The sequence below is a fragment of the Seriola dumerili genome, unplaced genomic scaffold, assembly GCF_002260705.1.
Source record: "Seriola dumerili isolate Sdu_G_001 unplaced genomic scaffold, Sdu_1.0 BDQW01000073.1, whole genome shotgun sequence".
NCBI lineage: Eukaryota > Metazoa > Chordata > Actinopteri > Carangiformes > Carangidae > Seriola > Seriola dumerili.
The window spans coordinates 489,345-508,257 of record NW_019174328.1 but is presented as its reverse complement, the minus strand read 5'-3'; the positions used below and the strand labels follow the sequence as shown (position 1 = coordinate 508,257).

At 40.2% G+C, this 18,913-nt stretch overlaps 1 protein-coding gene across 2 annotated transcripts in view; it reads left to right on the top strand.

Annotated features, from left to right (window-relative positions):
* The first annotated feature begins 2,609 nt into the window (after positions 1-2,609).
* fancl (Fanconi anemia complementation group L) overlaps positions 2,610-18,913 on the top strand; it is a 32,385-nt gene continuing 16,081 nt past the window's right edge. For both annotated transcript variants that reach the window (XM_022743888.1, XM_022743886.1), the window contains exons 1-7: positions 2,610-2,932; positions 3,480-3,538; positions 3,739-3,799; positions 4,339-4,395; positions 4,718-4,815; positions 14,246-14,342; positions 17,324-17,392. In XM_022743888.1, the coding sequence (XP_022599609.1) occupies positions 2,846-2,932; positions 3,480-3,538; positions 3,739-3,799; positions 4,339-4,395; positions 4,718-4,815; positions 14,246-14,342; positions 17,324-17,392 (528 nt within the window). In that variant the 5' untranslated portion in view covers positions 2,610-2,845. The remainder of the gene's footprint in view (positions 2,933-3,479; positions 3,539-3,738; positions 3,800-4,338; positions 4,396-4,717; positions 4,816-14,245; positions 14,343-17,323; positions 17,393-18,913) is intronic.

The window sequence follows — 18,913 nt, the reverse complement described above, 5'->3', positions numbered from 1 at the left end:
AGAAAACGACAGAGAGCTCACCGCCTATATGCATCTGCCCCTCTGCTATCCTCTGATGCTACATTTTGATGCCCTTTTTGCAACTGGAATGCCATTAAAGCCGGCCGCACTGCACGCCTGCAGATTTACTCTATGTGACAAGAGCGAGTGAGCGAGCCAAAGAGAAAGACATGTAGAGAGAGAGAAAGAGAGGGACAGAAGAGTGCCGCAGCTGCCTCTCTCTTTCTCTCTCTCCCACTGCCACTGTGCTAATGCATTGTATTCAAAAGAAACAACAGAAGAAAAAAAAAAAATCCTTAAATTGTTCCCATTTTTCTAAGAGAACAAAAAAGGGCATTCAACACTTACCCACTCCCAGACACAAGAGTCAGATTCAGTGTTCATTTGAGCCCAGTGTGCGTCACAACAGAAACTCAGATATTCCTCCAAAACAGATGTGCAAAGAGGAGCAGTGAGGTTCTCTCTCTTTTGTTTGTGAGTCTGCCTGGCTAGGTTTCTGTATTTGCATCAGCCGGCTTTTTACAGCTTTGAAGCAGGTGGATGACAAAAACATCAATCTCTCCAGGCACACTGTGTGGCATGCATGCTTTGACACACTCCCCTCACCGGCTCTATACAGTATAATCACACATTCCTATTCTCTCTCTCACGGCTCCACGAATGAATATGGGGCTCAAAGGAAACTGAAAGACAAGCATGCATTGTTGGAGTGTGCTTTTGTAGTAATCATATTTTGATTGGATTAGAATAGGAATTTGCCACATCTCCAGAGTTCCATTTGCCATATGTTGAGGCAATTTTATGCACACTGGGTAACCGGGGGGTACTGGGTGATAGATTTAAGTTAACAGACAATAACCATGAGCCAGAATCACGAGGCGTCCATTTGATCATTTTCCCTCTTTAAACCACCTTACAGCATTAATTATGTTAAAGGTTGTCTGTAGCCCAAATAAGAATATACAGGTTAATACTCAGTAGCTGGGCTGTGGTCATGCAAATCTGAAACAAGAGTCCTAGTCAGTACAAAGTGGAGCATTTAGCAGCTAAAGGAGCTGGTGGAGACCAAAGCAGACATAAAAGAAAATTGAATATTGAACTTAAATTTATCTGGTGGTCTGAAACATGTCTCAAAATTAATGATAATGTTGAGCCTTAATTGTCAAACAAAATCCTGCAAGGTGGGATGGTGGGTGTGGGTGTGTCGGACCGGGGGCATAGCTGAGGGCTGTGACTGTTTCGTTGTGACATCACAAAGTTCCAGAAGTCCTGACAGCTGGTTTTAAGGCTCAGTTTCTGAATACAGGCTGTGTGCATTTCTCTGAGCGCTTTGATACTTTCGCAGTATTAATAAAGAACCTAGACCTGCTTATAATCAAACAACACATGGACATCTACCTTTAGACTATATTGGACCTTTGAAGTCTAGACCAACAGCAAACACACTGTATGGTGACAAGTCCAGCAGAGAGGTCACTCCAGAGAATTTGAAAAAGTATTAATCCATACATACTTTTGTGAACATGCAATTAAACACCTAAAGCCTACAAAATACTGGTCCATCACTGCCCACCGCCTTTCCCCCATGCAGGATGATGCTCCCCATTGAAAAGTAGTGGTTGTATGTTGCACTTTATCAGATTTAGGTAGCCTACATTTATCTATACTTAGTTGTTGGTAGCAAATTTGTATTGGTTTACCAGCTCCCCCACTGATGAAGAGCAGGATGAGACAGTGAGACAGTACCAAACTGGCCTACCTGTCTCCTAGTTTGTTCAACAAATTTTTTTGAACTTATCTTTTATGTTAATTTATTAAATTAAAAATACCACTTGTTCATAAGGAATTATTCTTCATGTCTGTCTTTATTGTCAACATTATCACATTATTTCAGAAACAAAAAAGAGAAAGTGGGACAAAAGTGAGAAGGAAATTTAATGAGAGACATGTATAAACTTAAGATGACACCTAAAAGACCTCAACATAATGGGGTATTTGTAATTTGCATAAATCTATATCCATTTGTTATGAGAAAAAAGCTCTTTCTCCTATTATTATTTCAATTCTATTGCAGTTTCATTGCTTTAGGCCACGCGTTAGCTCACCCTGCTTTTACCTGTTATCACATTTTATGGCTTATTTTAGCAGAATAATTTGTGCTTGGTTATTCATCTTGCTAGCTTTCGATCACAGAAATTCTCCTTTCTGGAACAACAGCAGTAATAACCTGAGTAGGGGACAATGAAAGACCAATAGATAAATAAAAAATATGTAAGGCTAGAGAAAGGCAGGAGAAAAGGAAGCTATAAGCAGACAGCTGCTCTCAAAAGTTATTTTTTACAGCTATGTCTGTGTTACACTAATGCAACACACACAAAAGTCTTCAGTTCTACATCAGATGAAGTAGGCTACTTTTGAAAAAAACAAATAATGACTGAAAAAAACCTTGTAATCATCGCAACTGACGGTTAGCAAACACAAGAGCACATGATACAACAGTAAAAATTACTCAAATTAACACACTGACATTTAAACACCACACCACCATGATTCTGTCAGAATTCCGATATTTTTGACAGTTAGTGAACGCAGCTGCGTGACGTCAACATATGTTTTTCCTGGAGGGATGTGGAGTTTTAGCGCACTATTTCAAACCTAGCTAAAACCTAGTCACGTATTTGAGGAGTGATTTTACTAGCATTAGTTGAAGCACTTAAATTCACGGTTGGTTCAGGTTACTGAGCTTTTTAAAATCGTAACTTACTGCTAGCATGTCAGGTTTGCTAACGTTAGCTAAGGAAGCAGAACTCCTCGTTTGACTGAAAGTTTAACGTTGATAAGTTCCATGGAGAGTTCACTGGTAAAAGACAACCCATTACTTTTACCTCTCAACAAGGAGAAAACTATCTATGACGGATTTATCACAGCACAGGTAACTCGACACAAGAACGACTCTCCAAAGTGCATTGAAAAAATATAAATTTAAGGATGTGGACACTACTACTTGTGTGTTAGACTAATTATAACATAAGACTTTAACTAATGTTCAGGAACTACACGTAAATTCGCCTTTTATTTTGACATTTGCACCCACCACTACTTACAGTGTGTCAGTGTTAGCATAAATTAATTGTAACAGCCCGGCAAAAAACTGTATGATGTTGAGGACATATTATTATTATTTTAGATATGATAGTAACTGCTGGTTTAATGCCGAACTGAATAGTTTATGTCGTTGATTCAGACGTGGTCTAAAGTTAAGTTAAACCCTGAACGTTGCTCTTCCAGTACATAAAGAAACTTTATATTGTCCAATTTCTGAATGGAGTTCTGCAAGTTCATTTTCAGCTTTATTCATAACTAACTTACATAACTAATCTATACAGTTAGATTTAAAATGTTGCAGCTTGCTGGTGCTACAAAAGATATAAAAATATAACACATTTGTCATTTAACTTCCTGTCATGTTGTTTTTCCAGGAACAGGACCTCAGATTGAGAATTCATCTGCCACCTGATTGTCAGCTCAAAAGGGCCAGGTACATATTATCATCTAACCTTCTCTTTACAGGAGATCCTTCCCAGACATATTGTTGATGTCACAAATTAACATTTCAAGAAAGTACAGTATTAGTGTTATAAGGAGTGTTCCTTATTTTAAATCCTTGCATAGTCACAGAATGTGTGTTTTATGTCCTGTTTTAGAGTTGATGTAACTGTTAATAACGTTGCATTGTAGGTTGCACTGCAGTTGGCAGCTAAAACACCTGTTGCGTGGCTATGAGCACATAGTGAAGCAGGTAAACTCCACACAATACACACAGCACCAAACCCTGTGTCGAGATTGCTGCTTGTTGCAGCATAATATTTTTGTTGTGTTGTGTCAGCCAGCTTTGATTGAGATCATGTTGATTGTGCTGTGTTTGATTTAATTATTTATTTATTTTAGTCATGTCATTTTGGCTCCTTTGTGTTCGCTGCATCATGCCTGGCGTCGCTCCTGTACTCTCTGTCACCCATTAGGCGTGCCTCACTCAGAAGCAGAGAAAAATATTTTTCACTGTTTAATTAACATCGCCTGGAAAATGTCCCTATTTGTTATGTGGCCCCTCAGGGTTATTTGGATGAGATTGATATTTCACCCCGGGCTGCAAAGTTCATTATTTTCACAGCCTTTAAGCTATCATTAATTATTAAAGCCGGTGGCAGCCCCCATTAATCACAAACACTGTGTTTGATTTGAATGGCTGGCTAGAGGAAAAAAAAAAAAATTAGACACTGTCACTTCATTATCCTCACATTCAAGGATGTCTTTTCTCCTTTCTTCGACTTCTCACAGAGGCTGCAGCAGTCGGCCGATCTTGTCAGTTTCATGCTGGAGCTGAAGACTGTGGTGGTAAGGAGGATAATGACACAGTGGTTAACACGTTCACTTTGACATTGCTGCTTTCAGACTGGGAAGTACACAGGAAGCTTCAGGCACTATCAATAGCCTTGACTGTGAGGCACATATGTACATATATATTTTGTTAGATTAATAAAAAGTGTAACAGCCTTTATGCTTAACACCAAACAAAGGCATAGGACTTATCAACCCTGATTCGGTTTTGCTGTATTCATCTTGTTGCTTTTAGCAGAAAGATGATGGTTAAGTTGTGTAATGATGTGCATAGTAATCTGGGCTCAAACTAAGAAACGCTCTCTCTCTGTCGTTGCAGGAAGTGGGTCTGAAGAGCCGTCCTGATTGCAGCTCCATTCCACCTCCACAGTATTACTCGCAGCTCATCTCTGAGATGGAGACCCTTGGGTGGGACAAGTAAGTTGGCCTCTATAGGAGCATTTACATCGGCTCTAGATCCAGTTCTTAAATGAGCAGTAGCTACAAACTCTCAACTAACTTTCTCAAATGTTGGGACAGTTGGCTGTGACCATCGTGTTTGCTAGCCCGACATGTCACTTTGACAGGTAGCTGACCTGTGTTGTTTGTGCCTTTGGTTTTGCTGATTAACAGTCGCATCAACTCAATGCTGTGGTAATCCGCTAGTAATTTCCCAAATATTTGATTTATAATTTGAACTAAAATCTAATGTTTATCCGTCTGAAACAGCCATTGTCTTCAGAAACAGGGGTGCAATAAATTTTAATCTGCAGGTTATTTTCTCAATAAGCTATTTAAACATTGTTTGTAGAAATCAGAAACATCTGCAAAAGTTGCACCAGGCTCAAGTTTTGCTGCAGCTCGACGCTACATCATCAGGCCTTACATTACTAGCTGCTCACTGCTCTTACAAAAAGGCTGTGAGGTTATGTTTTGGGAAAGTGGAATCTTAACTAGTCTTCATGATTTAGTTTAATTTATTTGATCAGTGGATACATGGTATGGTATGCTCAGTGTTTCCCACAGGTTGAGAATTTACTTGCATGGTGCAGTGTTTGACTGAGACTCGTGCAGTTTACAGTAGGAGAGTGTAACCCAGGTTATTTTGTTTAGCTACAGTTTACCTAAACACCTCACTGGCAAGCTTTTAGTAGAGGCTAACAACTCTAGGTGGCTGCACACAGAGAAGCCCCTAGTCCCTACTGTTACTGCAGCACAACAGTGTGGCCAAATATGAGTTGTTTTGAAAAGAGTGAAATAAGAAATAAGAAAGATTTACCTAAGTTGAAAGTGAGTGATTTTATCTACCTGGGTGGGTCTGGGCGCGCCACCCAAGTTAACATTTGAAAATGCTCAAATTCTGATTTTAAAATATGAAACATCTAATATTGATAAATAATATGCAATATTTTTCATAGTATTGGAAAAAAAATATATTTCATCATATCGATTACATATACATATAGTGTATACAGTTTTTTTTTTTTTTTTTACTGCTTTGCTTACTGTACATTGTATGCTGGCATGTGACAAACTTCTGGTTAGGGGCAGCATCACTTATACCTGAAACATATAATACATTACATATATTGTGGTCAGTTTCCATTCATTTCTTTTCCATCCATGCGTGCTTCTACATACAGTATATGCAGTCTGTCTGACAAACTATGACCATGGGTTATTAGGTATAGGTGACACCTGGAAATATTGTGTTTACTTATACCTTATAAGTGAACACAGTGGTCATAGGATGATGACTACTCAACAGTGTTGTGGCTAAAAGTAATTTTAATTTCACTGTATTTGGCCACAACCAACAGTGTATGTTCATACATCCTGTATACTTTGGTTCAGATGTGATCTGTTGTCCTCCTCACTCCTTAGTTGAAACAAGAGGTGAGAGATAACGAGAGAGCACAACAGAGAGAGGTCTAACGAAGTGAAAATAAATAGAAACTGAAATTTAATGTAATTTGGTTCCTTATTTCAGTTGCGATGTTCAAACTCTCAGCAGCACTCAGATGTCAGGTTCCATGCATTAGAGATTAACTGGCTGCAAATTTCAAGCACATTAACCTGCCCTTATTACAGCCCTGCAAAGAAATCTTGTGCAAGCTTGTATTTTCATTTGCACCACATTTAGAGATAATTCATCTGGGTTTGAAAGTAGTCCTTAAAGATGAAATGTAGCTATGATCAGTGTTACAACAATAAACTACTGCTGCAGTGCTGCTTAATGAATCACCATTAAATGTAAATAGTTGTTTAAATTGGCTCATAACAAGAATCAAGTGATAATCAAATGATATTCCCTGTTCCCTTCCCCACGTACATGGTACTAGAATACTTCGCCTGCAGACATACCTGCTGATGGAGCTCTTTTCATGATGGTCTAGACATCAACACTGTGTGTTAACTTTTCTCTGTACAAGCTCAGTGTTTACCCTGCCATTGCCTTGGTGGAGCGTCCCGCCCCCTGAACAGGACTCTTATTGAGAGGGAGAGTGAAATAGAGAGAGAAAAAAGGAAGAAATTTATATATATATATATATATATATATGTGTGTGTGTGTGTGGTTGTGTGTGTATAAAAAATTTTTTCTCCTTCCTTCCTTCCTTCCTTTCATCCTAGTTGGATGTTAGGTATTGATGTTTGCTTTTTTTCCAATTTTCCTTCTCCTTTTTATTTATTTATTTATTTTTTATTTAGGGTCTAGGCAGAAAACAGGTAGCGGCTGTTGAGACGGGACCATCCGTCAGTGGGATAAGCGTGCAGTACTGGGGAGATGGAAGGTGTTTGGTTTGTTAGTTTGTTTTGTTATGGTCCTGTGATATAGGTAGGGAGATGGGACTTGTCTGGTTTGGTTTGGTTTTGTGTTTTTAATTGACAGAAATACAGGGCTGCCCTTTACAGTGGTCATGCTCCAGACCTTTGGGAGGAGGCTGACCACCAGGTCTCCCAACCTCGACTGCTCCCAGACCCTCAAGGAGGGTAGTTCTTTGTGGGTGTTGGGTGTTTTCTGTACCTTCTTTTCTTTCCTTTTTTTTTTTGATATTAGTGTTTTTAAACCCATGCATTCTGGCGACAGTGGTGAGGATGCTAGCAGCTCTACTGCTGTTACAGCTACAAAGAGAAGTTTTACTTTTGCGTATTTTCTGGAGTAGTCCACTGCTTTAAATGGCGGTGGAAAAGTCCTCGTCTTTTTTTTCCCAGCTGTCTAAACTGATTGAGGAGGCAGCAGCACCACAGCTCCACATTAACAAATGGCTTTTAGTGACTCCCTTATTTTTAGTTATTGAGTTAAAGTTAAATCCAGGTCACATTTAATAACTCTCAGCCCACGTGCGATGACAGGCCCAGCTAATACCGTCGTCTCACTCGTCAGGAGAGAAGGAGGAGGAGGGGGAGGGTGGGAGGGGGGGGGATGAGGGGTGGTGGTGGTGGTTAGCGGGAAGATATCTGTTCTCCCCCAGCTTGGATTAAGCCTTGACTACTACACTCATTTTCCACTCTCCTATTAATGACCATGGCTACAATTATGATATTAGCGGAATGCAAATGGCTCTAATTGAAGAGTCTCAGGTTTTAATAGGAGAAGGGGAGGTGAAGGTATGCTTTATGCTGGAAATGAGACCAACATCATTTTCAGTGTCATGTTACGGTTAGGAGACATTATACACAGTGAACCTCAATCTCCAAAGCACTCGAGTTTCGCTTGGCGTCTTAATTTGTATGGGCCGTGCTAATAGCCACCAGGGGTTTTCAGCTGTAATGCTGTCTGCTGATTGGGCTAGGAAAGTGAGTCTTTCCCTCTCCTCCTCTCTCTCTCTCTCTCTCTCTCTCTCTCTCTCTCTCTCTCTCTCTCTCGCCATCTCCATTTCTGCATTTGAGAGCATGGTCATCTTAATTGGCTGGAGATGGCATACCGTGTGTTAATTAATGGAAAATGAGGTCAAGTAGGTCAGCCGCCATCACTTGGTGGCCCCAAAACGTGGCCCGGGAAGCTCCGGGGCTCATTATGGGCACAGCTGGCACTCCATGTTCACAGCCTCTCGGTGTACGTACCCAACGTCGCCTCTTCTTATCACAGTGTTATCACTCTGTCACACTGTGTTGCTGCTCTTCTGAGGCCAGTTATAGAGGCTCTCTGACAGCAGGGCTCTGTTGGGCCAAACCAGGCCCAGAGCTGAGGGATTAGAAGGTTTCCAACATAGATTTTCATTTTTTTTATTTTTTATTTTTTTTTCCCTCTCTTTGGTTTTGTTACATTATTGGACCATCTCATAAATTACGCTTATAATCCTGTGATTTAAATTACAATTACATCCAGTAAGTAATGATAATGTCCTGATTAGTCCAGTTAGACTGTGAGCCAGGCTATTGAATAAATAGGTGTTTCTGTGCTTTATAAAATGAGTGTTTTATTTCTCTACTTTTGTGTATTTCCTCTAAAAGGAAGATGAACACACTGAGGTGACTACATTCCTGGAAATCTCCACTGTCCTTGTCTCTTTTTTTCCCCAGTAGTCTAAACTGATTGAAGAAGTTGCAACAACACAGCTTCACATTAACAAATAGCTCTTAATGACTTCCTTATTTTTAATTATTGACTTATAGTTAAATCCAGGTGAGATCTGTTGATCACACTGGTCATGAATCACTTTGTCAACACATACAAAAAATATGCAGAGACATACACACACACACACACACACACACACACACACACACACACACACACACACATGCAAATAAAAGTGTGCGTGGTGTGCACCGTCTGGAAGCAGCTCACTTGGCTGTGGAGTTGCAAATGGGAAGCTCTCATCAGTCTTCCCAGCAGGACATCTGACTGTCATGCTGTTTCCATCATGGCCAAGTAGGGGCGGCAGCTAGTCCCTGCTATCCTGGCATGAGACCCCAGAGGAGAGGAGATGGAAATGTGTGTGTTAGCGATGCGCCGATGACTTTTTCACTGTCAATACTGTTTGTACAGACCTCAACCTTAAAAGTTGGTTGATCACTCAGTAGTGGTCTGATTTGTCCTCTCTTAATACAGATTCAAATAAGAACTTTATGAAATGCAACTGAATATTGCCTCTTATTAGTCTTTTTTGCTTTCAGCACATTTATTGTTTTACAACTTTAATATCCACTTGAAAAGAAGGCTGGGCCATTTGACTTATAAATAACATTGCAATATTTTTAGGCTGTATATATGATATGTGGCTTGATTATTATTAAATCGCCTCTAAAGCACTTGATTTAACCCTTTGATGCATAAAATCACACTAGTATGATGATTCTAGTCCCAGCAACATATGTCTGCAGTAAAAAATGTCTAATTTATATTCATTAGTGGTTTCTATTGGAACCATTTTAAACTTGCATACAAAAAGGGAAAAACCACAGCCAGGTTCAACTTAACAAAACAGTATTTATTCAAACCAGACTATTGCATACAAAGTCTTTTAACAGCTATTTAACGAAAAATAATAAATGCTGCTCATACTGTTGTCTAGTTCTATGAAGCTCAAGCTCAACAAAGACCCAGAACTCAAAGGCACAAAGCCCCTTTTCCACTGGTCAAAAAATGCGCTAAGAGCCGCTAACACCTGGCTTTTGTCAGCATTGGAATTACTCTGCAGTACACTCTGGCATTTATTGACTCTGGCTCCGACCGGCACTGATGTAAACACAACATCTGGATGAACCTGCTAATTTCCGCCCCTTTTCCTGCTGTGACGTCTTTCAGGGTACAGACACTGTAGACACACCTGTCACCTGTCCAGCACGGTGCTGTTACACCAGAAACACTGAGAGTGAGCTGCAGCCCCAAAATAAGTTTTAAAAACACACAATCACAGATTGAAGCGCCTCACACTGAGGCTCCGACACTTTTACAGCAGCACCAAGCTGGAGATGAGACGTGACAGATCTGTTTTATCAGTTTGCACAGGGACTGGCATCTCATTCTCTCTCCACTGTGTCTGTGTGTGTGTTCTGTAACTGCATGTGATGACGTCACTCCTTGCAGGTGTTTGTGTCCTCAGTCTGAACAGAAAGGCAAACTCGACTGATGGTGGCAAAGGGTCAGTCGCCTTTTATTAGTCGGTTTACTCATGTTTAAAATAATTTTGGTGGAAAAAGGGTATAACAGAAAAGTGAAGAAGCCAAAGTCCTTTGCTTCTGGGCTGGCTGCAACAGGGTTTTATTTGGTGTGAGTATGGGTGAGGACATGCAGAGTTTTGTAGTGGGTCGCTTTTGGGTGTTGAAACAAATTTGTGGTACCTATTGTGGTCGTGCTGTATATATTTTGGAGATAACTGTTGTTTGTTCAAAAACTTCCATGCAAAACCCGAACCACTGCCGTGGATCCAGTGGTTCCAACTTCTTTTTCTGTTTCTGAACTCAACATGTATAAACTCACTTTGGCGCCTTACTTCTTTCACGCTCTCCAGACATTTTCACTGTTCCCTCCAGATACGAAAACACATGTCTCATATATATATATATATATATATATATATATATATCACCCACACTATCCCATAAGTGTGTTCTTGATGTGCGGGAAATATTAAATATTTTATAAAGGTGTTATAATGTATCTATTATATATCTATAATCTATTATAACACCTTAATAATAATATTTATTTAATGGAACCTGCAAAACCTTTGTACTGTGTGTTTGCCCATTAGACCCATTAGACTGATCACTGCAGAAATACAAAAAGGATATGCAGTGACTTACCCAGGGGTCATTGAAATAGGATTAAAGTGAGACAGATTTTCCTTTTGAGAACCTGCATACTTTTATTCATGCCTTCTGTGACGCACCAGCACTTTATTTCAACAATTCAACTTATTTGTTGATTAATTGATTCGGATCCTCGTCACTTTCTTCACTCGCACCTGTCTACTAACCGGTGTTGCTTAACAGGTTTGTGTTTTTATTGCCGTTTGCACTGATTGGTATTTTAGGGGTCTGTGCTCGGTGTGTGGACCTAAACTAACCTGGTTGTTGCCCGTTCAAGAAGTTCTCATCTGCTACTAGATTATTTTTGCCTGTTATCGGCCTGATGGGCAGCACTGATATCAGTATCGTATTGACACATCCTTTAAATGTGTGTGTGCGTGTGTGAGTTAGTGAGTGTGTGTGAGTGTGTGTGTATATGATAATTTTAGAGATGGAGAGATGCAGTAGTAATGGAGGGGACACACTGAGTAAGTGTGGTGGCAGGAATTTATCTCTCAGGTCAGCTTGCAGGAAAGCTACACTGAGTCGAATTGGCATGATGATGATATCATGTGTTTGTATGTGTGGTTGTTAGAGCGCGTATGACACTTCAACACTGTCGCCCTTCGCCGGCGTTTGATTGCGAGTGTGCGAACGAGCAGACGCTTTTATGAGTCGGGCAAATCGGACACCGTCTCCCATCATTCCATCACTTCCCTAAGTGTGTGTGTCATTCCTGAGCACAGCGCTCACATCACTCCCCTCCACCACACTCCATAAATCCTCAGCAGATATACAGCCGTGTCAGCCTCAGCACAGAGCGTCCATCGTAATATACTGTAAATCTGCAGGAGGACTGTCCAAATCCTTTGTCTCACATCAGTATTTTGTCTTCAAGTCTCAGCAGACTAGAGATGGACTGGAGCGGCAGTAAATCTGACAGCAGTGTTGATGCATGCTTAGGCCAGAGCAGTGTTTTGTCCTCAGACTCAATAGGTTATAATTAGCTCAGGATGGAGTGGGTCTGATTTACAGGTTGAAAACGTGAAACTACCTTAAGGTCATTGGAAGACGCATAATTTTAAGCTTGAATTAGACTCTCGTAACTGCTAAAATCATTGCAGTGTTATTACTATTTTCTTTCCTTAGCAGTTTCAGAGTGATGTTTACTGAGGTTTCTTGCCGTTGGCAGTTGTGTCCTGTGAAGGTGTCTTTAAGCAAACATTACATCGCAGCTTTTTCACTGAAAACAGCTGCTGCTAAAGCTGGGTAAATGAGACTTCAACCAGAAAGCATAACTTGCTTGAAACTCAGGTGACATCCACACTAATATGTTTTCAAAACAGCATTTTAAAATGAAAATGATCTCCCTCCAGACGAGCGTTTTAGCTCTGTTATCGGTGCACAAGCTTATGATCTTATATCGTGGATGATCTCACTTTGGCATATGATCTACTTGTCTTATGAATCCTACAGAAGTTTTTTTTAGATATTTGATTTTAAAAGGTAAATTGCTGTTAACCAGACCATGTTAACTTTTAAACAGCTAGCTCGTTAACTGTTGCTGGTGACGACCTCGGCGACCTTGTTGTAGCGGCACATGAACCAGTTCTCCACCTGAGCAGAACAAGAACCACCGTCGGTAGCTGTAGTCAAGACGGTGGGGTTACAGTCAATCCGCTGGACGAGAGACCTGCGTGCAGGCAGGAGAACGGGAAGCAGGACGAGCTGGGGCAGGGACTGAACGTTCTAATCAAAACTCTTAAATTTAGCACTTCATAAATAAATAACAGCACTGTACAAACAAATAGGCTACTCCATATGCAACCAAACGGTGGAAAGACACGAATCACAACTTCCGGTCAAGGCTTTGACAATAAAATCAGAGTGAAAACAGGCATGCAGATTGTGGATTGCAATTATACTCAAAAAGACTGTCATATGATCTTCTGGCCAGATCGCCCACACCTAATCTCAGTCCAGACTACTCCACCTGAAAACGCATATCAAATGACCATTCATGAGCAGTGGTCTACTCCACAGTTGCAGAAAATACTACGAATGAGGAACAGCAATGGCAGCTGTAGCATTATAAAATGCAAAGTTTAAATGCACTAAAGGTGGAAGCAAAGACGACAAGGTCAGTAACACCTGTAATTCATTATCCATTTCACATTCGCCTCTTGTAGTCGTGACCAATAAGACCCAATCAGCGAGCGGCCGCAGGTGTCTGCGGCATCGTTTCCAAAAGTCTCTGTTTCTGCTCGTCCAAAATAAAACGTAACCCCAGAGTTTCATATTTAACCTATAATGCATCCACCAGCGTCTCTAAAAGTCTCAGTTTTAGGGGCTTGAAAACTCTGCAGTAGTTTGGACGGCAGGCGTAAATGTAGCAAAAGAGATGTGCTTTAAAACTGAAAGTTATTAGTGTGGATGTCGCCCAGACTAATGGAATTATTTTAAGATTAGCAGATCCTTAGGGCAGGAAGACTGTCACTAACCTTTTGAGCTGATGGGGAGTGTTTATCATTTATATAAATGAATTAATATGACAGTTAGTTTTAATTGTCATGTGAATATAATTTGTATTATTAAATATACGTCTGTTCATCTCAATGATTCTTGAAATGTGACTTCTTTTCCGTCAGTCAGGTGATGTGTCGGCTGAAGAGCCCTCACCTTACATGCTGTTGTGCAGTGTACATGCAGTCAGTGTGTTTCCTTACAGTTTCATTTGAAAGCATAAAATCCACTGTGTTTCTGGTGACTCAGCATGAAAATAATACTCTCAGCCTCTACATGATTGGGTTTGTTATATTCCACCATGAAAGCATTAAAAATCACTTGCTGGAGAAGAATGCAAATGAGAATTTAGAAGAAAAAAAAAAAAAAAAAAAAGGAAAGAAAATGTAGCTGGATCGGGGTGTGGATGTGGAGATGAAGCCTGATGTCACCATGTTGCTGCCCAAAGTCATAAATCTGACGGCCGAGTTGATATCTCAATATTGCTCTCTGCTGCTGTGATTAATGATGGATGATGGGAGTTGTCAGTTTACAGTGTTGTGTGTGTTCCCTTCTCCGCGGATGGATGTTGATTTATGGTGTGTGTGTTGTGTGTGTCCATCTTCAGGCTGCTCTCCATAGACACGGAGTTTCGAACACTGAGACTGAAGGCACAGGACTCCTCTGGAAGGCAGCACATTCTCACCGTTAAACTCAAGTCTAAGGTAACACACACACACACACACACACTAACACACACTCACACACACACAGTTTACTGTAAGGACTGAATAATTTTCGCAATTACTCATCATCAAATGGAAAACTCCGCAGCTTGATGTTGACCTGCAGCCAATCCAAATCCAAACAGGTCGACTTTACCAAACGCAATTTGCTGATAGCGAATGAGTGATTTCCATCTGCACACCTAAATCTAGGTCAAACTGGAGAGGGTGTGCAAAGACATGATAACTCGCTGTGACTAAGATGTAGCACAGATAAAACGTCTATACACAGACCTGAGTGTGATGGAAAAGCTTCCTCTATTCACAGAGAAAACCAATACACCCACACTCATCTGCATAGCTGCTGTCTCTGCACACCGAACCTTTATCTACTGGAGGTAAAGGTGCATGTAGTCTGGTGGAGTAGTACTGTAATACAGGGTGTTTGAAGTGTTTGTATGTCACAGATCTGCAGATTGTCAGATCAGAGATGACAGATTTTGTTTAATGAGGTTTTGTCCCAGAAAAACACGATGATTTTGGTTGATTTTAATATTTAATTGTAGATGTTTTTAGACTGTACAGTTTATACAGTCATGAAAAGCCTGAAAAAGTCATGGAATTTTGAAAATGATGTTTCGCAAGGCCTGGGAAAGTCACACCAGGTCACACGTGGACAGTATGAGCCATGGTTTTGTAAAGAGCAGGCAAACTGTGGATTGTGTGGAAACATTCAGGATTTGGAGCAGGGCAGAGGACGGCGCTGTGAGAGGATTGACCGTGGATTTATCATGTTTACACCATGCAGTGTTTCCCCTAGGATGGAGCTGTAGCTAAGGAGGTGAAGCACCAGAATTTTTTTTTTCTTTCTTTTTTGCACACATGCAAAAAAAAAAAAAATGTTTGAAAGCACCCCCAGCTTGGAGGTTTTATATGTAGGGTTAGGCACCAGAAGGGCTCTTGAGGCCAAAGTACATGCACTATATTTGTGCACAGTTGTGAGCAGGCGAAATATCTGTCTATCTTACATATGAGATGTCTCAAGATTTAGGAAAATACACTTTTATTGCTCTTATTGACCCTGATCTTTCTGGTCTACCTACCTCTTCTCCTGCAGCTGCACTTTGCTCCTCTCCTCTGTGCTCCTGTCCTGCTCCTCCTTCACTTCCTCTGCTCTGGCCTCCACTCACACTGAGATTCTCTGCCTCACCACCTTTCCTGTCTATTATGAGATACAGTCAATAATATTGTATTTGGCAACATGCAAAGCTAACTAAAAAGTTAGTATCTCCAGAAATTGTGTTTCTGTTTTGTGTATCTATTTCAAAACATTGTACAGACAGCAGAGAGAGACCCCCACCCCCCTGCCCCTAAATTTACCAAAGTACAGAGTATTAGTTTGTGTGTGACCCATATCACCTGCTGGATGACTGTGTACATCCACTGGGTGTTAGCTAGCGCCTAACTACCTGCCATTCGTTCTTAACTTTCCTTTTTACCAGAATGAACCTGCATCTCCGCACTGTTGTGTTATCATGTTCATTTACTTCAATATAAAGACATTGTCAGTGATATAGTAACTCACATTTTTCAAGTCATATTTTACTATTGTACAATAAATGATATGTCTCTCACTCCTGCCTCTTCGAAACTCTTTCCTTAAAATCTTAGTCAGAGCAACTAATATCTGGCAGGATTGTCAGTATCCCATAGTGGTCTTACATATTCTAGGGAATGGTGGGTGGGTTGCATGGTGAGGTGGTGCTTACCTAAGCCCAGATGACATCCACTGGGGACAAGGAAGGGTGGTGGGACCCCACTCTGTGCCCACCTGCCCACCTGGCCCTCCTCTCTCCTCTGGCACCGGGTAAAAATAGCTTGGAGTCCTCCCTGCGTTCCAGCTGCTTCCATCAGATTCAGCGCCAGGTCATCCCTCACCAGGCACAGCTAGGGAGGAGGCAGCACTGGCACGGACACATGGAGGCTTGGCTGGCAGGGGAGTGAGAGAGGAAGAGCTCTGGGGGAAGGACAGAGAGGAGTGTGATGTTGAAGGTGAAAGGAGACAGGAAGTCTGGCTCGTATATCCCCAACAAGCTTCTTATTGAAGACTTGATGAAGTTTTGGCTTCATATTGAAACTGATTGACACTGATGCTACGGTTTTTCAGAAAATGTGTAAATAAAAGACAAGTTACAACTAATGATCGCGAACAAATAAAAAGCAGTTGCTGTAACACGCCCTTGAGAACAGGTTAAATTACCTGGACTTTAATAGCTGAGCTGCTCAGTTCAGGATAATGTTCATTTCCACAGCATCAAGTCCAATAGTACAATAACTTAAACTCAGTTTCTCAGAGTAAGCGCTTCCTGCACATTTCACATTAAAAGCCCATGGGGAACAGTAGAGATTATCCCCTTTGAGCCAATAACTAGTGATTGGAAAAAACTTGTTGAACTGATGGAATATGTGTTATACAGAATTAATATATATTGATATGTTAATATAGAAAGAAAATGACTTAACCTGGAGGAAGCACTGTTTACATTAACAGCAAACAGCATCAACATTAAGTTAAAATGGGAGCACATCAGAAAACTGAGGCTTTTTACTACAATATAATAATAAAATCTTAATAAACTGGAAACGTGGAGAGAAAGTTAGAAATTCCCTCTGCAGTTGATGTAAATAAAGTTCATTTTGTCTGAGTTTACATTTACACCTTACATGGTCATATTGTGCCGTACACTCACTGAAACAATCAAGAACAATCTATTCTAAGTTAAAGAAATTCATGGACAAAAAGGTTCAGGGTTTACAATACATTACATGAGAGGGAAGAAAGAGAAAACAGGCGGCTGCAGCCTAATCTGGCTTCCTGTCCCAGACTTGATAAAGCAGAGATTGAGATGATCAATTATCTTTTATATTTGAATGACACCTCAGTTTAAGGTCCATAACTGTCCTGTCTTTTGCACCCACAGCACCCTGCAGAGGCTCCCGAATGCTCAGCTGACCTGCCGGTCCCTCTGGCCATAACATGGACACCACAGGTATGGAAAGAAACTCTGTGTAACGGAAATATTTTTACAGCTCAATTGAATTTCTAGGTGGCATTTAAACTGTTCTTCTGTCAGTTCTACAAGGTTGATGCAAACAGTTTAAACAGGCTGCTTCAGAGTAGTACTACTGTTCAAAACACACACAGAACATATGAACTAAAAAAATGGAAACTGTCTTTTCTTAGTATTTTACAACTTATTTAAGCTGCAAAGTGACAAATGCAATAACTATTGAACCATAAACCACAATATATGTCTGACACATCGGAATTATGCCACTGTTTATGCAGGTCTGCTATGATAACGTCAAACAACAAGAAAGTCTAAACTCCTACAACTGCTAAAAAAAAAAAAAAAAAAAAACTAGTATCTTCCATCTGAGAGAAAGGCAATATAAGAATTATCTTTAAATGAAATTAAAGACCAGTAATCAGCCTATGATGGTCTATTTCTAAGGTCAGATATTTGGGTTTGTGGTAGATTCAATTTAAAGTTGGACTAACCTGAAAATGGTCAGCAAGCTTGTGAATTGTGAAGGTCGACCTCCTTTGTACTGTTTGAATGATTATTAACTGTGACTTCATGCAGCAACATTTCTCATCATTTCAGTCAAGGCCCACTGTGATTACATCCCTATAAAGGCTGCATAATAATACACTAAAAACATTTAATAAAAAAAAATCCTTAGGATGTGACATTTTTCAACTTTTATTAATTTGATTTAAGTTCAGCAACACTCCTCTGTACTTGTTCTTGTTGTATATTGAAGCTTTTAAAACCTTTTTGGTTAAGTAGCAGTGTGAAGTGCTGTAATGCAACAGTCATGGTGTAAACAAGAAACATCACTGACCTCTGCATCTAAAAAAACAACAACAAAAACACACACACCCGTCACAGCAAGGGCATAGGTTTGATTTCAGAAGTAGAGTTGACATAATGAAGTTCTCCAGTATTAATATAAAAGCAAACCTTGACACTGAACGTTGGTGAGAAAAAAATCTGTGTTCAGCAGCTGGACCTTCACAATCAGCAGATGGAGTTTGGCTATTTGTCTTTTTTTATTTTCTTTTCTATTTTTTTTTTGCGACTTAAAAGTTCAAAGTTCTTTCTTGACCTCAGAAACAGCAGCACGTGTGATGCTATTTATTTCTTTTGACTTCTAGATTAATCTGGTGAATAAATTATGATGAAACTGGTTCTTGTGCTTTCTCTTCAACAAAAAACAAATTAGAAATTCTACTAAATTCCTACATCATTTATCTATATCACTAACCCTACTTAGAATTTAGTTTCATGATGACAGATGGTTGTATTTCTTCAACCTCTCGAGGTGCTTGAAGCTGGAATGAGAGTCCCTCTCCCGATATCAGCTGCATTTTGATTGATAATTTAGTGAGATTTCACTCGTGGATCGTACCACCTCAGTGTCAGACAGATGAGTTGTCACCAGAAATTTTTATGCTTTAATTACATTCCCCACAGTAACTGAGACCACATTCCTTCATTGACTTT